At 41.3% G+C, this 22,436-nt stretch overlaps 1 protein-coding gene across 1 annotated transcript in view; it reads left to right on the top strand.

Moving 5' to 3' along the window:
* Nucleotides 1-991: 991 nt before the first annotated feature.
* LOC103369042 (NEDD4-like E3 ubiquitin-protein ligase WWP1) overlaps nucleotides 992-22,436 on the top strand; it is a 34,120-nt gene continuing 12,675 nt past the window's right edge. Inside the window, exons 1-13 of the mRNA XM_008297634.1 lie at nucleotides 992-1,131; nucleotides 9,320-9,376; nucleotides 9,785-9,875; nucleotides 10,054-10,192; nucleotides 11,614-11,738; nucleotides 11,999-12,151; nucleotides 12,387-12,459; nucleotides 16,072-16,253; nucleotides 17,047-17,494; nucleotides 17,674-17,769; nucleotides 18,153-18,327; nucleotides 21,140-21,194; nucleotides 21,978-22,062. Of these exons, the coding sequence (XP_008295856.1) occupies nucleotides 9,806-9,875; nucleotides 10,054-10,192; nucleotides 11,614-11,738; nucleotides 11,999-12,151; nucleotides 12,387-12,459; nucleotides 16,072-16,253; nucleotides 17,047-17,494; nucleotides 17,674-17,769; nucleotides 18,153-18,327; nucleotides 21,140-21,194; nucleotides 21,978-22,062 (1,601 nt within the window). The 5' untranslated portion in view covers nucleotides 992-1,131; nucleotides 9,320-9,376; nucleotides 9,785-9,805. The remainder of the gene's footprint in view (nucleotides 1,132-9,319; nucleotides 9,377-9,784; nucleotides 9,876-10,053; nucleotides 10,193-11,613; nucleotides 11,739-11,998; nucleotides 12,152-12,386; nucleotides 12,460-16,071; nucleotides 16,254-17,046; nucleotides 17,495-17,673; nucleotides 17,770-18,152; nucleotides 18,328-21,139; nucleotides 21,195-21,977; nucleotides 22,063-22,436) is intronic.

The raw sequence follows: 22,436 nt of genomic DNA, 5'->3' as shown, positions 1-22,436 counted from the left end.
TTATAGTAATATTGGTAATGACATTGGTGGTATTATTGGTAATATACATTTCTATAACAATCTATTAGTAAATGACATTTTTTGTAGAGAAACTGATAATGTATATGGTACAATTATATACTGTATATCGGTGCAGTTGATTGATTATATACTGATGCATATTTTATATTAAATCAATTTATTATATACAGGAACATGTCATGAATCATAGGGTGATACAGGAGTTAATAAGTTTCTACTTCTTCCTGCTCCTTTTTGAACTCATATTTATACATTTTTCACCTTGTTTTTTTTTTTCAGTTTTATTTTTGTTCCTAATAAATATTTCATTCGTTATTCAGATTGTTGGACTGAAACAGCGTCCAGAGCATTTTTATAATAATTAAACAAATCAGATTTTATAGATGCTTTTAGTATGAAAACATACAAAGGTATAAGCAAAGCTGTAGTGACAAGCTGTAAGAAATCAGTCAAAAAAATAACAATCAGAAACTGTTTAACTGGTTAATTTGGTTTGGTGTTTTGGTGCATAACAACAAACAAGTAGAAAATATAAAACATGAGGTGGGATTTTTTTTATTTCTTTTTAAAGTGTTCCAACTCAAATAAGAGGCAAGTGTAGTAAATCAAAGGTATTATAAAAGTAAATAAAACACAATTTTATTGAGGAGAGACTGCTGCACAGGAATGTACACATGAGTATGATGACTGATAAAAATGAAAACATGTCACACTGGTGAGTGAGGAGACCGTCACAGAGCGTGCTGGTGAAATACTGCACACATTGTTTATTTCACATTTACAGATATTAATTGCAGTAAAGGTGCATCTGCTGAGCTCTAACTGTCCATCACGGCGTCTCGTTAGCGTCGCTGTGCAGTCACATCATCAGGCTGGTGGGTAGCCGAGGTATCGCGTCCGTGGGTTAACTCTCGTGTCCCGTGTTATTACACAGCAATATTTGGGGTGGCGCGCCTGTCGCCCGTGTGTTTTGATAGTCGGAGGCTTCTGTACAGAGATGGCAAGAGAACCGTAGCTGACTGTGGGGCCTGTACGGTTGGGCATTTCACCGACAACCGTAACGTCAGAGAGCCGCAGAGACCGTAGGAAAGGAGCGGAACAGCGAACAAGGTACAAAACACCGCCGCTGGTGCAACTTCGAGCAACACGAACGACTTTCTCACGGTGTTTTTCGGAAGCTAGCAGTTTGACTAGCTCTGTGATGGCGGACAATTAGCCAAGCTGCTAAGTAAGTTACTTAGCAAGCCGGCTAGCAGACAGCAACTGGATAATCGCTAACTTGGCTAAGTTTGTAACGCTAGCTTGCTAAACGAGCCATATCTGCTGTAATGTTACTTCAGATTTCACAGCTAAAGATTGAGAAAGCACGTTTAGTTCTTCGTTTATGTGCGGATATCACCGCCTGGCTAGCCAGTCTGGTATTATAACGGTAGTTAGAAGGGTAGTCAGCTAGCGTTAAGCTACTTACTGAAACAAATAACACTAAAAAGAGGATTTTTTCCTGTAGCTAGCTGGCTAGCTTATTGATAGCCAGCTAGCTGACTTTAGCTTTCGTTGCAGACTAGTCAGTACAAAGCTACATATCATTAACCAGCGGTTTCTGGCAGATATTGTACGTATGTGACATGTCTGGTGCAAGTGTGGCTAACCTTACGAGCATTGGGTCAGATTTAGGAGGTTTGGTGTCCGAAGGCCAACATTCACCTATTAAGTTACACTTTGTAAGCTAACGTTAGCTTGTAAGTAGAATATCCAAAGTTAGCCAATGTGTACGTTAAGCGTAACAGAGTTTGTGTGTCATGATCAACATTTAACATGTCAACAAGGTGGCTTATGGCCTACGGATAGTTTTAAAAGTGGAGTCAATCTGCTTGCTTACTATCCAGTAATTCGTGTTAATGTTTAGTGAACTTAGAAGAAAACAACATTGGTTATCCTTTAACCTTTAAATGTGCTGACATTTGTTGTCTTGAAGGTGGTTCTGTGGTTGTGCACAATACTTTAGGTAAACACAGGTAAACAAGGCCTGACATAAGGGACACTGCTATTTATTACAGCATTGCTTCAACTTAACAGTGGTGCCCTTTCTATAAATACTGGACAGGAACAATCCAACACTTTCACAGTCCCCGTCTGGTAAAGAAGGAATTTTGAGGCACACAGACACGCACAAAGACAAATCATATATATGTTAGTAAACTTGGACTCAGTTAATACCAGACCAAGCAAAATTAATGTGCAAGCGAGGTCTGTTGAGCCTTAAACACGACTTTTCACCAAGGTGTTTATCCTTTAACCTGGCTAGATCAGCATTGTTAGTCATGCCGCACAGCCAAACTGCTCCTGGGGAGGTTTAAAGTTGGGATTTAAGTATTAGCTGTAAGAAGCACCATCCTTTCACTCTTTTTTTTTTTTCTTTATGCGCAATACAGATTCTCAGCTGAAGAGATGTGTCATGTTTTACTTTGACTTGACTGAAAATTAATGTGCTTTCAACATAGCTTCCTTATAGAGCAGTGTTAGACATAAATGCACTTGTTGAATGTCATATTTGAAGTTTAAAATTTGTGCGCTCTAGTGTGTATCTGTCATAGTACAAATAATCAGCGTAAGAGTGCACTAAGTGGTAAAATAAATATATTAACACACGTATAAGTTTTGCATTGTTTGCAGTAACAGTGCTTTTTGCCTTAAAAACATTTTTATGTTCTTCGTAGTGCTCCATTAAAAATACGTGTTCCTTTTGGCTGGAGTAGCCAGCGTGTGATTGTTCCGTTTTGTGCAGAAGATGAGTCAAATGATATGTCAAACCCCGCTCAGGTGAGATTGTGCACAGAGCCTGGTGAAGAAAACCTGGATTAGCAAACAAAGTTGATGACCTGAGTGGGGTTGTGGGTTTTACCAAGGTGGCTTAAGAAAACCTGACAATGTCAAACTTTATTTGTTGGACACCCGAGTGATGAAAATCCCCATCAGTAGAGGACAGGCCAAGTTCTGTTCTGTTAGCCGTTTGTGAATCAGCTCGATCTCAGAGAAACTGTCATACATGACTATTTTTTTTTAAGGACTGATGCACATTTTTTGTAATACAATCTCAGTTATTGTATTTCAGGATTATCATTGACTATCTTCCTGTTTCTCTGCTTTGAGCAGTGGTTTGGCAGCTCAGGCTGTCACGTGCTCTATGTATTGGTGCCACACAGGTAGGGAATTAGTCACAGGAAACTGTCTCTTGAGCACCAACTTTTGCTTGCTGGACCTGAAATATACTTGTTTGTGTTCTCACTCGCTCCCTGTCACACACAGACACACACACTGACCTTTGAAAAGCAAGAAACAGCTGTGGGGAAAACAAGAGTTGTCTGCTACTGCTGTGTGAAGTGAGCCATGCCAACTAAGGAAAAGTTGTGAGAAATACAAGCAGCCCCCAGTTTTTAAGATAAAGCAGAGTTAGGTTAAAGATTGTTATTCACTTAGCCTTTTAACAGCTATTAACTGTATACAGGGACATTAAAACAACAATCACTGTCTCATTACCAAGGCTTAATGTGACAGTAATTGCAAATTTGGGGTTCCTGACGACTAAACAGACCGATTAAAAGCCCCTGTCTGGTAAAAAATAAGCTTTTTCTGCCTACTGATGGTGTACATGTACATTGTAGATGTACTTTATGTCTTGAGGTGTGTGTTTATTTTGATCTGCACAGAAACTGATATTAAGGAAACAAAACAAATGGACAATAAGTTATAGCCTTATATTCCGTTACTGAGGGTATGACTCGTTTTTTGACCAGCTTTGTGGACCTGGGGGGAGTTCTTGAAATTGGGGCCTTTGTCCGGTTCATGTAAGTGAACACCCCCTCCAACAGCATCATCTCCCCAGAAGGTCCTGTGCAGGATAATCTAATGCAACAGGCCTGTGTCTATGTGTGAGCTGTCATGTTTGAAATGAGGGAGCCTTTGTATTCCTGGAGCCCATTTAAAAAGGTCTCTCAACCAACCTTCCCTAATGAACTTTGGCATGAAGCAGACACACAAACAAACATGCACCACAAAACATGAAGTGTGTTGTCTCGCAGTAAGCAGGGTGCTAGTCGCATGTAAGCATATCCACCTTTACACCAGCACTGCTGAAGGCTGATGACCAGCACATTAAAAAATACAAGCAACCAGTTACATGGCAGTGCAATTAAATAAAGTAAATCTAAGATAAAAGGTTAAATACATACGTACATATACATTTGAAGTGTCTCTTACACTTTAGACTTGGTGCAACTGAAAGTCCCTCTTAAGGGGAAATAGACATGTTAGAAAAATACTGACTTCCATTAATCCTGAAGCAAGGTGCTGAACCATGGGTTTTGGATTCTAAATTGATGTGCAAATCACACCTACTCTCATTTAAGATTATTTTGATTTGTTCCAAAGTGAAAATGCCTCTTACAGTTAAATTTACTAAAGCAGTCCAAGGCTCCCTAAAATCAGCCAACCAGCAAATCATTCGTTATTCATATTTGAGAAGGTGAATCAATTTTTTGTCCTGTTTATGCTTCGACATAACCCAAACATCTAAGAAATAATTGTCTTTAGTAGTATCCACATGCCCAAAATGGTTTTGTTCTTCGCTTTGAAAGAAACAATCCTCATAGGCCCAGCTTGACGAAATAGGGAGGTCCTACTTGTTCTTTAAATTTGCCATTTCAAACCACGTACAGTGTGAACAGCACCTAAGAGCTGGTGAGCAGTGGATGACATAACCGTTGTAGAAGTTCTGCTCATCACATTCAGGTAGTTGTTGGGTTTTTTTTACCCAGCTGGCTGAGGCTTTATGGAGTCTCTTTGTTTGCCTTAATGGATGCCATCTTTTGCAGGAAGTCGTGTGTTACTAATGCGTTGACGTTGGCTAGGTATTCAGAAGTTGTACATCGCTTTGTCAAGTCATACATCTTTCTCTATACACTGCTGAGATATGACTGAGAGTACAGTTACTTAGCCATCTACCATAGAACCATATGAACATAACATGGGAGTTAAATGTCTCAAGTTCTGGTGGGGAGCCTGTCGTATGGCGGTTATTCAAATATGACTTGCATTGCTTTTCAGTTTATCAGTCACTGATGCCCTTGTGACCATGTTTAGTGAAAAAGGCTTCCTGGCACTGTGAAAATGTGTCACCATCCTCAGAATGGAAGTAAATATTTGCAAAGCTTGTCAATCACATTTTACCCCGTGAATTTTAACAGGCTTTAAGCGTACAGATTGTGGCTCGTACAGTGTGTAACAAAATAGGATAATTAAAATATGACAGCACATGCTCAGTATAACTGTGTAAGATTGGTTCCTTGTCTGCAGTAAACTTGTCTTTTCTATGGGTTGTGGGTACATACTGGAGCCCACAGAGGACATTTGACCAGACACAAGCAGAGTATAAAAATCAGACACAGAAAGTTCTTGTGCTTTAATTGATTGTGTCCTTCTCTGTGGAAGCAACACTGCTATCTACTGAACCACATGTTCAGTGTGGCTGTATTGTTCATGTGACTGTTTGCAAATGTGATGGGTTTTTTTTGCCTCAAACATTCACACTTTTAAAATAAAGTTGCATTTAATCGAGAAAGATGCTGATCAGAGGCTGAGAGGTGGCTCAGTGGTTAGCATTGTTGCCTCGCAGCAAGAAGGTCATCGGTTCGCATCCCAGTGAGGACACCTGGGATCTTTCTGAGTTTGCATGTTCTCCCCGTGCAGCATGGGTTCTCTCCGGGTTCTCCGGCTTCCTCCCACGCAATCCATAAAAGTTAATTGGTGATTCTAAATTGTCCGTAGGTGTGAATGTGAGTGTGCTTGGTTGTCTGTCTCTAAGTGTAGCCCTGTGATAGACTGGTTACCTGTCCAGGTGAACCTGCCTTCACCCTGAGTCAGCTGGGATAGACTCCAGCCCCCCATGACCCTAGTGAGGATTAAGTGGTGTGTAGATAATGGATGGATGAAAGATGCTGATCAGCATTGTTTTTTAGATCACTAAGTGGTCCTGATGTTCCACAATTATTATTGACATTTTTGTGGATTTAATTCTGTTCAGATCCATTTAGGTATATCTGTATATATGAGTTAGTTATACATACACAATGTACAGTGGAGGATTTTAGAAGTACTACTCACCCAGCTGTACTATGAACATTCAGGTTGCGTTTTAGTCTAGACGGGCAGAAACAGTCTTTTGGGAATGAGGATGCAGACGCCTATGTTCACTTTCTGATTGGGTCTTAGCTGCTACTGTGTGATGTTTCCTGATTTGTCACAATCACGTGACTGTTTTCCAGAAGAAAACAGAGACTGCAGCTTTGATGACCAGTGGTTACTTTAACATAGATAATGTATGACAGACATTGCTTGCCTTGTTGTCTACGCTAGCAGCTTAGCAACCAACCCACTGCTTCATGTTTACACGGGCACTTGCATGAGATTATTTCTGAGAAATGTTTATCTGGGCAGAGACCATTTTTGCATTTTTTTTTTTTAATTGAAAGCATATTAGTGTGGGTGTATGAGGGAGGAGCTATTCCTAATCAGCCCCGTTCGTTTTCCCAGAATGCCCCCTCTTGCTTCACTTATACACAAAAACATGATTTTGATTTGATGATTGATAGCCATGTGTCCAGACTCTTTAAAGTGATGGCAGATGAGTGGAATATATATGTGTGTGTGTCTGTAAACATGTGGATAAGTCACATATATTACTACGTACAGCTAACACATTTTAAACGTTAGCTTGGGGTCAGACCTTTCGCCTTAAAGTTATTTAAATGGTCGGTTAGCCGGTAGCAGTGAAATCGTTAGATATGAATTGAGCCCCTGACACTGTGCTGCTGACATGGATAATTTTTGCCTCCATCTGCCCTATAGCATGCACGCTGATCAGTTAGTTCTGGCACGAACTGTCCCTGTCTTTTTAATTGGGTTCCTTCTAAGCTGCTTAAAAGCCGCCTGCTCCAGCATGGGGTCTGTGCGATCAACGAGCCTCAGTGTCAGACTGGTGCTGTGACTGTTTAATCATATCAAAAACCGCTCTTTGCTAATTGGAACCTTTGCAGAGGATCAGGAAGCAGTGGGTGTACTGACTTATTGGCCTCTTCGAGCAGAGACTCCTAACAGTTAGTGGGCATGTTGTTTTTTAGCTCGTTGGCTTATTATGTTCTCTTTGCTGTTTCAAAAGGGGCCGGGCTAGCATGCCTAAACATTGGGGATCAGGATGACGGTCCTGTCAGTAGCGACAATCGGGGTCAACCTTTTCCAAAGAGAGTTGTATTTAATCTTGATTGTTAGTGGTCTTGAATTTAAGTGTCATTCCATATCCATCTCTTAATCTCATTGTACATGTGTATAGTGACAATAAAGACATTCTATTCTTCTATTCTTCTATATACTGCTTAATCTACTAACGACACACAAAAGAACATTTAAACTACAATTTTAAAAATCTGTAACATTGGTTTAGTAGCATGCATTTTGATTTTATAGTTTGACCCAAACGTTCAAGCATAATTGCAAATACTTGTGTTCAGGGTTTTACATGGAACAGCAAATAGGAAAATAACGCAATATAACAATCATAATCATACTGTAATCAATTAGCATGAATTAGTGCTTTTCTGAGGAATAATCTGTTTTTGTTTTGGGTTTTTTTGCCGTCTTCTTTCCTGCACTGCGAGGACGTAAATTCATCGACGAATACGCATTTTATTCTCATGATGTAAAATTAAAACATTTTTTGCAATTTGAAATAGCTGCACTACTGTACAATTTTAAATACCACTAATGTGAATCAAACCCTGTGCGTTACAGATGCTAGTTAGGTCAGAATTTATTACATTGCAGTCACACAAAGTCTGAACACGAGAGTCATTTCATATTTCAACCTCTGTATTCATATTTGGGTATGCCGTAGCATTTACAGGAAGGTGACAGAACACAGTTCAAGTCCAAGACGCAGCTTCCCAGCACCACAGGACTACATGCCACACTGCTGCATGAGTGATCAGACCAGTTCTACACAGATTCACTTTAACCCAATTACCCTAATCACTAGCTGAGAAGTGAAAACAAAGCTGGCTGACCGTGAACTCTATGTTTTAAACAAGTGTGCCTGACGTTGGAAAAACCTTTGTGTGTCCAAAATGGTTCAAAGTAGAAGGCCAGTTGAAAGTATAGGGAAGGAATAAGGACAGTCCTGAACTGGGGCCAAGAACTATGAATTAGTTTTATGGTGTTTACATTATGGCAGACTAAACCTAGTGCTCACAAGTGACGCTTGCCTTTACTGTAGTGACACTGTAAAATGTAATCACTGCAGAGAAATAATTTAACTGAAAGAAAGAAGCCAGTTTTCTTTGCTCTGAGTGTAGAAGTAGTAAGAAGTAAGCTCAGAGGAACATAGAGTTGCTGGAGGGATGTAAAGAGAATCAAATATGCAACTCTTAGTAAGCTGTATTAGGAATTAGGAACACCCTAAGTGTAAGGTGGATTTAATATTACGCTGTGACAATTAAAAAAGCAGCAGGGGCTAATTCACAGAATGTCCTCTTGATGTGTTTTTTTTTTTTTTGATAATTAGTGATCAAGGAGAGCGATAATTGATATTCAGAGCAGATATACAGTCGCAATAAAACTAATGCAAACTTTAACACAAACCTTTTATTTAAATGTCCCATTTATTTTTGCATATGTTTAGGTTAGCACTGTTGCCTCGCAGCAAGAAGGTCGCTGGTTCGCGTCCCGGTGGGGGCACTGGGATCTTTCTGTGTGGAGTCTCCATGTTCTCTCCGTGCAGTGTGGGTTCTCTCCGGGTTCTCCGGCTTCCTCCCACAAGTCCAAAAAACATGTTGAGGTCAATTGGTGATTCTAAATTGTCCATAGGTGTGTCTGTCTCTAAGTGTAGCCCTGTGATTGACTGGTTACCTGTCCAGGGTGTCCCCTGCCTTCGCCGTAAGTCGGCTGAGATAGGCTCCAGCCCCTCATGACCCTAGTGAGGATAAAGCAGTGTACAGATAAAGGATGGATATGTTTAGGTAAAACTAAGTTCTCAACATTCCTTCAGCGTTGCTATTACTTGTGACGTGCAACCAATCAGATAGCGCTGTGGGCGGGACATTGGTCAGGCAGCTGCATCAGAGCCAAAGTAACACCAATAACCGGCCAGGCTGGTGATTGGTCAACCACCAGTTTTAATCAAGTCATAGATCAGCGTTTGAAGTGCTGCAGTTCGCACCAACTCTGAAAAATGTGCCTTTGTCGTTTTCAGAGGAGCCATGGGACACGGAGTGGGCTGAACCAGAGGGTCTAGCAGCACACACCAATTGTGAGTATAGATGATTTTTCCAGCATCATGTCTGTGGAGAATTACAATAAAGAGACCTACTTACAACATTACATAAATGACACTATTATTGCACTCAATGTTGCTAAATATTATGTGTAATATTGTATATTTACTTACTACACTTAATGTTTACCAATATTAGCACCAATAGTAAAATTAACCAGTGTTAAATGATCTAAGTGTGAGAGTAGCAGGCACTTTTACAGTCAAGCCTACTTTTAGAGGATGTTGAGTCAACTTTCAGGTGCAGCTAAGAGCCGGTTGGACTTCAGCCACAAAGCTCCTCAACAGCATGTTAAGAGTTCATGTGTGTCTTATTTGGAAATTTACTGTATTTATGTCTTGTGTGTTTAATGTTTGCTTTGTGGTCTGTGTGTGGGTCTGAAGGTTCCCACTGTGGTGTATGACATGGCCACGGCCTCATCTAGAGCAGAGAATAGCCATAACCACAGAGGAACGTTACAGCTCCATGCCATTGGTAAGTTCAGACACACGAGGCTGTGATGTGTGGAGGTGACGGTGTAGCCTCAGGGTCCAGACTCCAGAATCTAACTATCTGACTAAAAGTTGTCACCTTTATTCTGAATGTAAAATTTTGAAAGTAAATATTTTCAAGATGTCTCAAGACTTGCTCCCTTTATTTACCCCCCCACCAGTATCCTGTGCCAAACTCAAAAGGAAGAAGAGCCTGTTTGGGACTGCCATTTATGTGGAGGTGACAGCAGAGGGGGAGTCGCGCCGCACAGCAAAATCTCACAGCTCCTCCAGTCCGAAATGGGAGGAGAGGCTCATTCTGTAAGAACCTACTCCGTGCAATGGACTAGCAGTGTGTTCCTGTGTGTTGTAGCATGTTATTTGTTTACCCTAATACCACATTTTGTTGGTTTTCTTCATCTCTTTTTGCTTTTTAACACGTGTGCTGAATATACATTTGTACTAGGCCTAGTTTTATATCACTAACAGAAGGTAAGGATTTCTCTGAGTTGAGCTTCCCACAAACATCTGTCTTCTGACACTCCCCCGAAACACAATGTTCCAAGAAAAATGTTCTCCAATGACCCACACTCATGTAATAAGTTTCTGAAAGAGAAAATAATGGGCCAAAAATATTTTTTTTTACATTTCAACAGTGCTTTTTAGTTTATGTTTGGTACGCCCTGTACTGTACCCTGCGTAATAGAAGTAAGGCTCCTGAAAAGTTTATTTGTAATTATAAACATAATGAGAGGGGTATTGGTGGCTCAGTGATTGCGGTAGGCTTTTGGCTACTGTTTAGAAGGTCGGGGGTTCAAGCCACAGCAGCGCCAAGCTGCCACTGTTGGGCCCTTGAGCAAGACCCTTAACTCTGTCTGCTCCAGGGATGCCGCAGTGTGGTCGACCCTGTGCTCTGAGCCAGCCTCCTAACAAGCTGGAATATGCTGCAAGATCAATGAATCATATAAAATACAAGATACAAAAATACCCTCAGGTGGCTCAGCTGATGAGAACAAGGGGGAAAACTGTATGACAACACACAGAACTCTTTGTATCATATGAGACACTAGTGGAGTCAGTATCCTGAACATAGCAGACTTGTACTGCTCTCTGGCTTTCTAATGGCTCAGCCAAATGTCATTGCAAATGCTAATTGTCTTGATTGGGAAATAATTGCTGAGAAAATGGAGTTCTGCTGTGCTTGTGATCTTTTGTATGCGTCATGGATGTTGTGCGAGCTGCTATGGACCCTGCATATGGTGTTCAAGCTAAAATCCTAGATGTTTCTCTTTCTGCTGGTATGCTCAGCCCTCAATACAATGACTGTGCTGTGTTGCACTCAGTTTGAGTAAAGACAGAAAACACAAGGAGACGGCATTATGTAAACTGATAACACACATCATTCAGTCTGCAGCAGGACCAAGTAACTCTGGTGGGATTATTTGAGGGGGAGCACACACTGAAAGGAGGAGCTGGTCAAAGAGGGTTTTGTTTGTTAAATGTACATCCTGTAATACCATGTGTTTCCCTTTGCTCTCCACACTCCTGAATATATTCAGTGGTACTTCCTAAACATTTGTGGCAATGCAATCCTAGATTAAAAAAGGGTAAACGCTGCAGATTTCTCTTTTTGTTTTATTTTGCATTCTGTCGCCCCTCTTGTGATGACATAAGTTTATGTGATGTATGCTCAAATTTGAAGTATTACATGTGCATGTTTGTTTGCCTTTCTGATTGTCTAGGAATGTAACACCGCACACACAGGTGGATTTCAAAGTATGGAGTCACCACACGTTGAAAGCAGATGCTCTGCTGGGCAAAGCCACGTTGGACCTAAATCAAGCCTTGGAGCAGCATGACAGAAAATGTAAGGTTAAGGGTCAAACATAAATAAAAATATTGAAACAGAAAGTGTAGGAGTGTAGGGTGGCATATTCGCATATATTGGCGTATTCTATAAATGTTTTACCATTTACATTTTGAATTTGTCTTACTTGTTGCCTGTCTGCTCTGTCAAACCGACATACCCTTAACATCTCTTTTAAGGATGCTAAAGGATCCTGTAATGTTTTCTCATGGCCTCCCTTATTTGTAACGCCTCCTCTCACACCTGCTTTGCCTCTACAGTGGAGAATGTGAAGGAGGTGCTGAAGTTGAGTGCGGAACAGAAGGGGGCCTTGGTGCCCATAGGGGAGCTGACTGTGTACCTAGATGGACTGACTGTCACTGACCAGGAGGAGCTGGCACCACTTACCAATGGCAACGCAGCAAATGGCACCAGTGAGCTCAGTATTTATGTTGGAATGGGTGATGATGGGGTTGTCAATTTGAAATTACCAGCTATGCTATTAAATGTGTTTTCAATGAGGAAATGGCAAAAAAAAAAATCCACAAAAACATGCATACAGAGGGCTGTTGAACCATCATCAAAACCTCTGTTTGTTTTAGCAAATTCACTAAATGCACACTTGCTCAGTATCTGTAGGGTAACACTGCTTTCTCGAATCTTCTCCAGAAGTCCAACAGAATGGTGATGCCATCCATGAAAATGGAGACTCATCTTCTTCCTCCTCAAGGGCTGCCAACAGGTAAACTGACATTTTATGGTCCTCCACATATTTCATGAGGACAAAGATTCTGCCTACTTGTCTTTTCCTAAAATGGTTCTTGGCCTGGTGAGGATGACTGCTTCAAAACAAGGAGCATGCTTATCCTCAAGTAGAAGAATGCTAACAGACCGATGAGTATGTTTGCCCAGATTCAATACAATAAGCCAGTGGAGGAATACATGAAGGCATAATTTATCCTACTGTTGATACTCATATTGTATCTTGTGCCAGTTCAGTGAGGTCTGTACCTTGTCTGTCTGTGTCTTACGTTTTCTTAGACCTTACTGTCCCCGTAATGCTTTTCAGTTCTAGCCTGGTGCCACTCTTATCTGCCACATTGTAAAAATGCCCTTCTCAGTGCCCTAACTGCATTTTTATTGGAAAACCACAAAAGAAGCATGTCTGCTCATCACACCAGATGGGAGGCTGTTGGGGGGGTGGGGGTGGGATTGTGGCTGCCTGGCTGCTCTCTGCATTGCAGTTGCTGAGAGGACTGCAAGACACAAACAAGGGGGTATTTAAAACTGTTTCCACTCCCTGGGAGTTCCAGAAATGTACTCAGACAGATTGAAACTGTAGCCAGCTGAAGGACATTTGTGGTGGTGAGACAAGAACTACCCTTGTCATTGCTGCCTAAATAATGAAACCCTAAGCATAAGGTAAACAGTGTTTAGAAATAAGATAACAAATATAAGTGGTTTTCCTTATGTAAACCCAAAGTCAAAACAGAAGATTAATTTTTCTTGATGTTGGAATTTCTAAACAATTTTTTAAATGGTAAATTCAACCAAAAATAATGCATTTTAAGGAAAAACTTGACCCCTACAGTGATGGGATCTGGTAGCTTTTATGCTGTGGGAAACAGCTTGCTGCCATGGTCCACTTGTCCCCTTAAAAAGAAGAGTCACTGCAAATCAGAACGAAGTTGTTTAAGTGATCAGCTTTGTCCTATGATGAAACGTTTCTGTCCTAATGGAAGTGGTCTTTTCCAAGATGACAAGGCTGCCATGTATAGAGCAAGAGAGGTCTCTGAACGAGTATAAAAATTATGTAAATCATATTCTACGACCTGTAGTCACCAGATCTCAACCCAGTTGAACACCTGTGGCAGATTTAGGACTGACATGTTAGACAGATCTCTCCAAATGGGAGAATATCTGTTGAGGACTAGTGTTCATCCCTCTATTGGTGTTCCAGAAACTTGCATAATCAATGCAAGACATATTGAAGCTAGTCTTGTTGCACATGGCACTCCAGCACCTTGCTAGCTTTAACTTGTCATCCGTCTGTAGGTGCAGCAGCAATGAGAAGAAAAGCAAAAATGTTAAATTTAACATTAGTAATCAAAACAAGGTTCCATAAATGCTTCAAGAAACTGTTCTCGCCTGTTCAAATGCTGCTATAACAAATCCCAGAAATCTAATTTCTAACTTGAGTTATTTTAGCACTGAATATTCTTGACTAAACCAACTTTTAATGTTTGATCAAAGTTCTGAAAACCAAACTTTCTTGGTTATTATTCATTCCGACAAGTGAGCACCACCCACTCCAAGATCAGTGAAAACAGCAAAAAAAAAAAAAAGGAAATGTTGAAATCCAGGAGGCAGAGGTGAAGGTGATTGATTGCATTATACTCCAAAGAAATCCCACCTTGCATAAGAAAAGAAAAAAAACTGCTGTACAAGGTCTTGGCTTCTGACTTGCCTTAAATTTAGTAGAGCTGAGTACGTGTTCATCGCCTCTACATTTTTTAAATGTAGTACTGTTTTCAGTCCAAACTTGGCATCAGTCTCCGTGCACTTTTCCCAAAATGTGGCTTTACAGGGCTTCAGACAAACTTTTTTCCACTAGAAGCACCGGCGCTCCCCACGAAAAATATTACGTGCATCAGCATAAAATTTAGGAGCACCCCTTAAATCAACATGCAGTGCACCACATTCACATTCAACTGTATTACCAATACATTCTTCGCAATAAATACACAAATTGGCTGTTTTATTTTCCAAGAAAAGGTCACAAAGTGAAGTAGTGCTTTAAGAGGAATATTGTTATGTCAGAGGTGCTGCTATTTGTCTGCATCTTCCCCCTGCATAGTTTAGGCTTAATGCTGCTTTCAGAGTATTTCATGCTTAAAGGTTGTGCTTGTGTTGGAAGAATTGGTTTATGTAATAATAAAATAAAATACAAAAATGTTGGGCTACACTGAGGGCAGTACAATACATGGCGTTATTCTCTCCTGGTGTTCTTTTCAACATGAGTTCACCTGCTGATTCCTCGCCTGTATTGTCTTCTTCAGATATGTGGGACTGTAGTTGCACAAAAGGGTCTGAGTAAAATGTTTTTGTGACATCCCACTCAGAATTGTCCCTATCCTGCATTGTTAGGATGAGTTTCTGGACTCCTAACACTCCATCTCTCTCTCACACACACACATACACACAAAGATAATTTAAAAAAACAAAATAGGAGCATATTTGCAAGTCGCACCGGTGTTCCTGTTTGTAAAATCTAGTAGCACTGTCTCCAAAAATGGTTTCAAAATGCAACTAAATGGTCAGTCGGGCATCCTCCTTCACATTTATTCACAACATAGAAAAGTTGGCCTAACAGAGGGTAGTTGTCGACTAATTGGCTGGGAGCCAGTCTGCCTCTGATCTGTCCATTCACGCCTCTCTTTGTTTTGTTAGCTCTTACATCATACGTTACTGTATGTTTGAGTGTGTCTACTTGCGATCTACACTTCTCTTCTGAAATCCCTGCGCCATCATCTCTCCGTTTTTTTTCTTTTTTACACTTCATTGCTTTGTGGGATTTTTAGATTGCTTCCCTTTCAGTTAGTTTATGTTTCCACTTCACCTCAAACTGTCCTGTTGGGAACCCCTCGCTGTGAATCCAGAGGCTCCATGCCTCAAACAGTCTGTCAAAACACTTAATGCTGGTCTCCATGCTGGCTGCGGGACTGTGATGTTGAATATGATTCAAACTGTGCGTGTTTCTCTATTTATATAATTTGAGTAACTGTTTGACTCTTTTGTCTTTGCACCTCATTTTCTCTCAGCGTCAGATTTCAGCACTAAGACGTGAAGTCCACTTGCCTCTGAGTCGCTGTTTGAAAATCTGTTGGCATCGCTTCCTGTACGGTGCATCTTAACAGACGTTATGTTTTGATCGTAACCTTGTATGACTTCCAGACAAGCGGAGTAGTACAATCAGCATTCATTTGAATTGCCTGCACTTGTGACCTTTTTAGAGTTTTTCTTGTTGGTAACTGGATACCCACCTCTTGCTCTGACAAAGCCCGGACTTGATGGCACATTTTGTATCGGTCTTACTGTTGCGCACGTCTTTGGCTCTGACTGAACTCTGCCGGCTCACAAAAGGGCCTCTTCAGCTGTGCTCATTACGTCACCATACAATCCCATTATGTCCTGTTCTTACCCCTACAAAACAATAGCCTCAGTGTCACAAGTCAGAGCGTTTTATTTGACACGCACAGTGAAAGCCGCGCACATTTAGGCTCCTTCTCAACCACGATTCAGGTTTGATACAGTACAGCTAAGCTCCTTTTGTTTTTGTTTTTTTCTCCTAAAGCACAGTGAATGGTACGGACTTGGGCCCGAGGTCAGGATCCTGTTCAGCCTCCAGTGGTGCAGATGGGCAGGTGCCTTCCAGCTCCTGCAGCCCTGCTCTTGGTCGTGTTGTCAATGGAAACACCACACCCAATTCCACCCCGGTCCACCAACCCTCCGACAGTGATACAGAGAGTAGAATGGGTGAGTTTGTTCTTTTTTTCTTTAAATGTTGAATCCCTTGGTCCCCAGATTTTCCCTTTGAGTGTTAATGGTGTATGACATTTGGTTGAGACGTGGACAAAATATGTTCTGAATGAGTAGAAAAGGCTACTGTATAGGATCACATCAGATAATTAATGTGTGCAGATTTTTTGCAGGTATTCATTGTGCTGCCTGGCATTGTCTCGGGTCACTTTAAGCTTATGTTCTTCACGGTTCACGTGGTCCCAGTGAACAGTGGCGAAGAGCAGTAGATTAATTTTCATTAAGTGAGGCCTGTAATCTCTGCTGCTGTCAGCACCTCTGTTCAAACCCCCTGGAGAGAGAGACAGGATGAGACGGAAAGCAGAGTGCAGTATGCTGTGAAAGGCTGGCTGCACCGAGCTGAGGTTGATGACAGAATGTTAATTCTCTACTAGTACACCTAACTTAAGGTCAATGGTCGCCTAAAAAAAGAACTGACACCGCTGGTTTGAATAAATAAAAATGCTACCCATGTGCGCTTAAGATTTGATCTGGTTTACCTCACTTCTGGTCCTCGGGGGATTTCACATTCCTGTTACAGCCTTAACTTTATGTTCCTGAGACACTGAGTCCAAAGTACTTCCACACAGAACTTTTCAGATGTTTAGTGTCAAAATGTATTTATGTAGTATGGCTTGATATTCATTTTTTTCCAACTCAGGGCTGAAAAGCAGTTTGCTCAAGTCATGCATGGATCCAGTGGTTGGTCCATAGTAAACACGACCAATGTCTTACTCTGATTTACCTGCAGTCAACGGGGAGTCCTGTGATGCTGCTCTCGGGCAACCGTCTGCAACAAGAAGTGATGTGCTGCCCCCTGCAGATGACCATGAGGACTGCATTCAAGATGCTGCCCTGCCCGACTCCGACACAGCACCAAATAGCACATGTCAATCCCCGCCGACTTCCACACCTTCTCCAGCCTCCTCTGTTGCTGCTAAACCTGCTGATGGCACTGCTGCTACTGCTGCGTCTGCTGCTTCTGCTGCTTCCTCCACGTTTGCCTCTCCACCCCAGGGGGCCACCACCGTCACAACGTCCTCATCATCATCTTCTTCCTCCCCAGCTCTGGGGGAAGCAAATGCTTCAGGGGCTGGAGGTGGTAGCAGCAGTAGTAGCAGTACAACTGTAACTACAGATGGGGCCAAACCCAGGCAGCAGGCCCCCAATGCTGGAGCCCCAGACCCTCTACCACCCGGGTAAAAACCACCTTCAGCTGCACATTTTATGCGTTCTCTGACAGTTTCTTGTTACTGGATTGTGTCAGTTATTATGACACAAAGAGGATTTACATTAAATTGATTCTCCTGGACGAACAAAACACCTATGCTCACTCATGTTTGGGATTTTTTAACTTGTTAACTGTTGTGTCTTTCAGGTGGGAGCAGAGAAAAGATCCACATGGGAGAACATACTATGTAGACCACAACACCAGGACGACTACCTGGGAAAGACCACAGCCACTACCACCAGGGTGAGCATCGCTGTTTCACTTGTCGTCTCTTTAGTCCCTATTAGAGTAGAATCTTTACTGGGTTCATCTGGTTTTTTTTGTTGTTGTTGTTGTTGTTTTTTTGGTTTTTATACGTAGGTTATCAGAACACCCAGTTTACACCTAAATGCTACAACTACATCTGCACCTAAATAGAAATATGTAGATGTAGACTAGCTGCATTCTTACTGATTCTTGAGGTCAGTTTGCATTGTGACAGTTTCATTTGATAGCTAATGCCTGGTAATGCATTGCCAAACAGAAGACTTTATTCTCTGATTTGTTGGTGTCTTTTTTTTATAGTCATTGGCAGCAATCACAAACATGCATCTCTGTCTCTCTGTGCTGTCCCTTTATTCTGCCAGGTGGGAGCGCCGAGTAGACGACCGGGGAAGGATCTATTATGTGGACCACAACACCCGTACAACCACATGGCAGCGTCCCACTATGGAGTCAGTGCGCAACTTTGAGCAGTGGCAGAGCCAACGCAGCCAGCTGCAGGGAGCTATGCACCAGTTTAACCAGAGATACCTCTACTCTGTAAGTTCTTCTTCGCCACACTCAGTCTTTTGTAGTAAATTAAGTGCCTTACATTTAAAAGAAAGGCCGGTAATTCATGCAGAAACACTACGATAGCCAGTTGATCCCTCCTTTGCAAATTAGTGGATGAAAGTGATATTAGTATATACTTCTATCGTAAGTCCTTTTTATAGTTGCGTCAAGTTGCCCTGCACATACCCTACTCTGACTATAACCTTGACACTCACAATATTTTCAGTTTTTACAAACAAATGCCCTGTAAATTTGCACATTAAACAGCAAGTATAATTCCACATGCAGTATTAATACCCAGTATGCAAGTCCAGTTCTGCTGACTAGAGATAAATCTGCATCCCTTTGATCTTTCGCTCTGTGAAACCTATACATTATTGAATCATCCAGCCACACTGGATCTCCACAGCTTTTATCTTTCATCAGCTCATCACCCAAACCGTATGCAAATACTTAACCAGTGCTATAGAAAGTAAGGAAACGTCTGTGTCTTTAATTTAAACACTTTAAATCAAGTAAGAGAGAAGGTTTAGTTTTTGGCCACCACTGGTGATCACGTTGCCTCGACCATTATCTAGAGCTCTGAAATGGCTCCATTGTCTTTTTTGAAAACATTAAGGCATCCCTTTCAAAAGACCAGATATTTGCATAGCCAGGCCTGTATCAACACATGATGAATACCTGATTTAATTACTGAGGGTTTCAGCTTTAAATGTTTTCATTCAGACAATTGAAATGCAATCATTTCTGTTCAGGTCGTTGTCCTTTTCTTCCTTATAATGAATCCCATCTCTTTCTCTGGGTGCGTTTGGTTTGCAACTCTGTTCACTCAAGGAACTAATTTGCATTTACACACGTGGACAAAATTGTTGGTACCCCTCGGTCAATGAAAGAAAAACCCACAACGATCACAGAAATGACTTGAATCTGACAAAAGTAATAATAAATAAAAATTCTATGAAAATTAACCAATGAAAATCAGACATTGCTTTTGAACTGTGGTTCAACAGAATTATTTAAAAAAATAAACTCATGAAATAAGTCTGGATAAAAATGATGGTACCCCTAGAAAGGACTGAAAATAATGTGACCATAGGGACATGTTCAATCAAGGTGTGTCCTCTAATTAGCATCACAGGTGTCTATAAACTTGTAATCAGTCAGTCTATTTATAGGGTTACAAGTCGTCACTGTGCTGTTTGGTGACATGGTGTGTACCACAGTTAACATTGACCAGAGGAAGCCAAGGAGAGAGTTGTCTCAGGAGATTAGAAAGAAAATTACAGACAAGCATGTTAAAGGTAAAGGCTATAAGACCATCTCCAAGCAGCTGGATGTTCCTGTGACTACAGCTGCACAGATTATTCAGAAATGTAAGATCCATGGGACTGTAGCCAACCTCCCTGGACGTGGCTGCAGGAAGACAAATCGAAGAGGTGGATAATATGAATGGTAACAAAGAGTCCAGAACAACCTTTAAAGACATTAAAGGTGAACTCCAAGGTGAAGGTACATCAGTGTCAGATCCCACCATCCGTCGTAGTTTGAGCCAAAGTGGACTTCATGGGAGACGACCAAGGAGGACATCATTGTTGAAAACAAATGATAAAACAGCCAGACTGGAATTTGCCAAACTGCATGTTGAAAAGCCACAAAGCTTCTGGGAGAATGTTCTATGGACAGATGAGACAAAACTGGAGCTTTTTGGCACATCAGCTCTATGTTCACAGACGCAAACATGAAGCATATGAAGAACAGAACCCTGTCCCTACTGTGAAACATGGAGGAGGCTCTGTTATGTTCTGGGGCTGCTTTGCTGCATCTGGCACAGGGTATCTTGAATCTGTGTAGGGTCCAATGAAATCTCAAGACTATCAACGTATTCTAGAGAGAAATGTGCTGCCCAGTGTCAGAGAGCTTGGTCGCAGTCGCAGGTCATGGGTCTTGCAACAGGATAATGACCCAAAACACACCTAAAAACACCCAAGAATGGCTCAGAGGAAACACTGGACTGTTCTGAAGTGGCCTTCTATGAGCCCTGATCTAAATCCTATTGAACATCTGTGGAAGGAGCTGAAACATGGCGTCTGGAGAAGGCAGCCTTCAAACCTGAGACAACTGGAGCAGTCTGCTCATGAGGAGTGGACCAGAACACCTGCTGAGAGGAGCAGAAGTCTCAGTGACAGCTACAGAAATGGTTTGATTGCAGTGATTGCCTCAAAAGGTTGTGCAACAAAATATTATGTTAAGGGTACCATCATTTTTGTCCAGGCCTGTTTCATGAGTTTATTTTTTAAAATAATTCTGTTGAACCACGGTTCGAAAGCAATGTCTGATTTTCATTGGTTAATTTTCAGAGAATTTTTATTTATTATTACTTTTGTCAGATTCAAGTTATTTCTGTGACTATTGTGGGTTTTTCTTTCATTGACCGACGGCTACCAACTCACCTCATTTAGCCAAGAGGTGAGAACCACTAAAATAGCCCATCCCACTCTCTGCCCCAATCAGTTGTCCTTGTGAGGGTCTCTTTCCAGGGTCTTTAATCTGAGCAGTGATGCTATCTTCTCTGATTAACTTACAGCATGAATCAAAAGACCAGCGGTTGGGAAGTATTGGGCAGTAGCCAGTACTAACACAGAGCCCACTTTCCAGCAACACGTCAACATTTTACATATATTTTGTTGTCATCTGGACTATTCCCTTTTCCTTGTTGTGGAATATATTGTTTTTTTTTAACCTCTTTTTTTTTTTGCCTCCCCCTGGTGTTTTCTAAATGGCTTTCGTTGTGTGGTTGCAGGCATCCATGATGTCTGCTGAGAACGATCCTCTTGGTCCGCTACCTCCTGGCTGGGGTGAGATTGCACTCGTTCTTCTAAATACTGTACTCACTCTCACCTCAGTACTTACTATTCTTTAAACGGGAAATAGATGTACATCAGCAGTTGGTGCTAGAAAGGAAAACAGAAATCTATCATTGTATAGTGTTCTGCAGAACCTTTAGGCACTAAAAGTGAGAAGGCCTTCACAAATATTGCTGAGAATAGATTGTATTTGTAGATTAACTTCATTGAAAGTGCAGTGAGTTGTCCTCATTGTGCTTGTGAGCAGTTCTTAAAAATGACTTAGTGGGTAGATCATTCCCTCTCTTCTCATCTCATCAGTGCTCTGTGGGGCTCTGTTCCTTCTCCTTCTTGTTGCGCAAGATAATTCTTTATGACTCTAGCTGAATGCTTGAGGTTGTTCTCATGCTGCAGAATAGGTTTGGGACCATTCAGCCACCTTCTTGATAATATTGTTGCTGGATAAGACTCTAAACATCTGGTCTGGCTAAGACTTTAGCACAGTACTGTACTCGTGACCTACTTTCGTGGCAAACGCTTTTTCAAATTGTATCAAGATAGTTTCAGATCAATGTGCTGCCTGGTCTATCTACACTTTCCTCCCAGCCTTCTTCCCGGTAAAAGCTTTGGCTCTGCTGCGGCGACACGCTGTTCACAGAGATCACAGATGACAGCTGTGTTTACAGCATGAGTCAGCACTGGTGATAATCTGACATGTGCTGCCACACAGCGGGGCACCGCATCTATTCTGTCAATTAAGCCACAGATTGCTGTGTTTGTTTTCATCAACTTCAGAGAGGCGTGTGGACTCCAACGATAGAGTGTACTTTGTCAACCATAACACCAAGACGACGCAGTGGGAAGACCCCCGAACCCAAGGGTGAGCTCAGTGCCAGAAAACACACAACAGAACACTAAACCACACATGGCCTGTGTTTATTAACCTGCTGTTAATCTGTGAGGTTAAACAAGAATGTATAGCTAAGAATCTATGATAGATTATATTTTTTAAATTGTAAAGGTTCATTTAGGCAATATTGGGCGTTTTCACTACACTAGTAATTTGATAAAATCTTTTAAATTCTAGTAACATAGTAGTTGTATAAATGTGTGCAGATTATATTCTGAATGTACAGTGTATTGGCTGAATCAGTCTGCTTTTCATCAGAACTTCTAATACTTTCAAAAAAATATCTTTATTCTAAGTACAGTCATGACTCGATAATCCGACCCTTAACAATCCTAAACCTTGCT

The sequence above is a fragment of the Stegastes partitus genome, unplaced genomic scaffold, assembly GCF_000690725.1.
Source record: "Stegastes partitus isolate 25-593 unplaced genomic scaffold, Stegastes_partitus-1.0.2 Scaffold1231, whole genome shotgun sequence".
Taxonomy (NCBI): Eukaryota; Metazoa; Chordata; class Actinopteri; family Pomacentridae; genus Stegastes; species Stegastes partitus.
The sequence above is the reverse complement of the archived record's forward strand: the minus strand, read 5'-3'. Positions and strand labels throughout refer to the sequence as shown.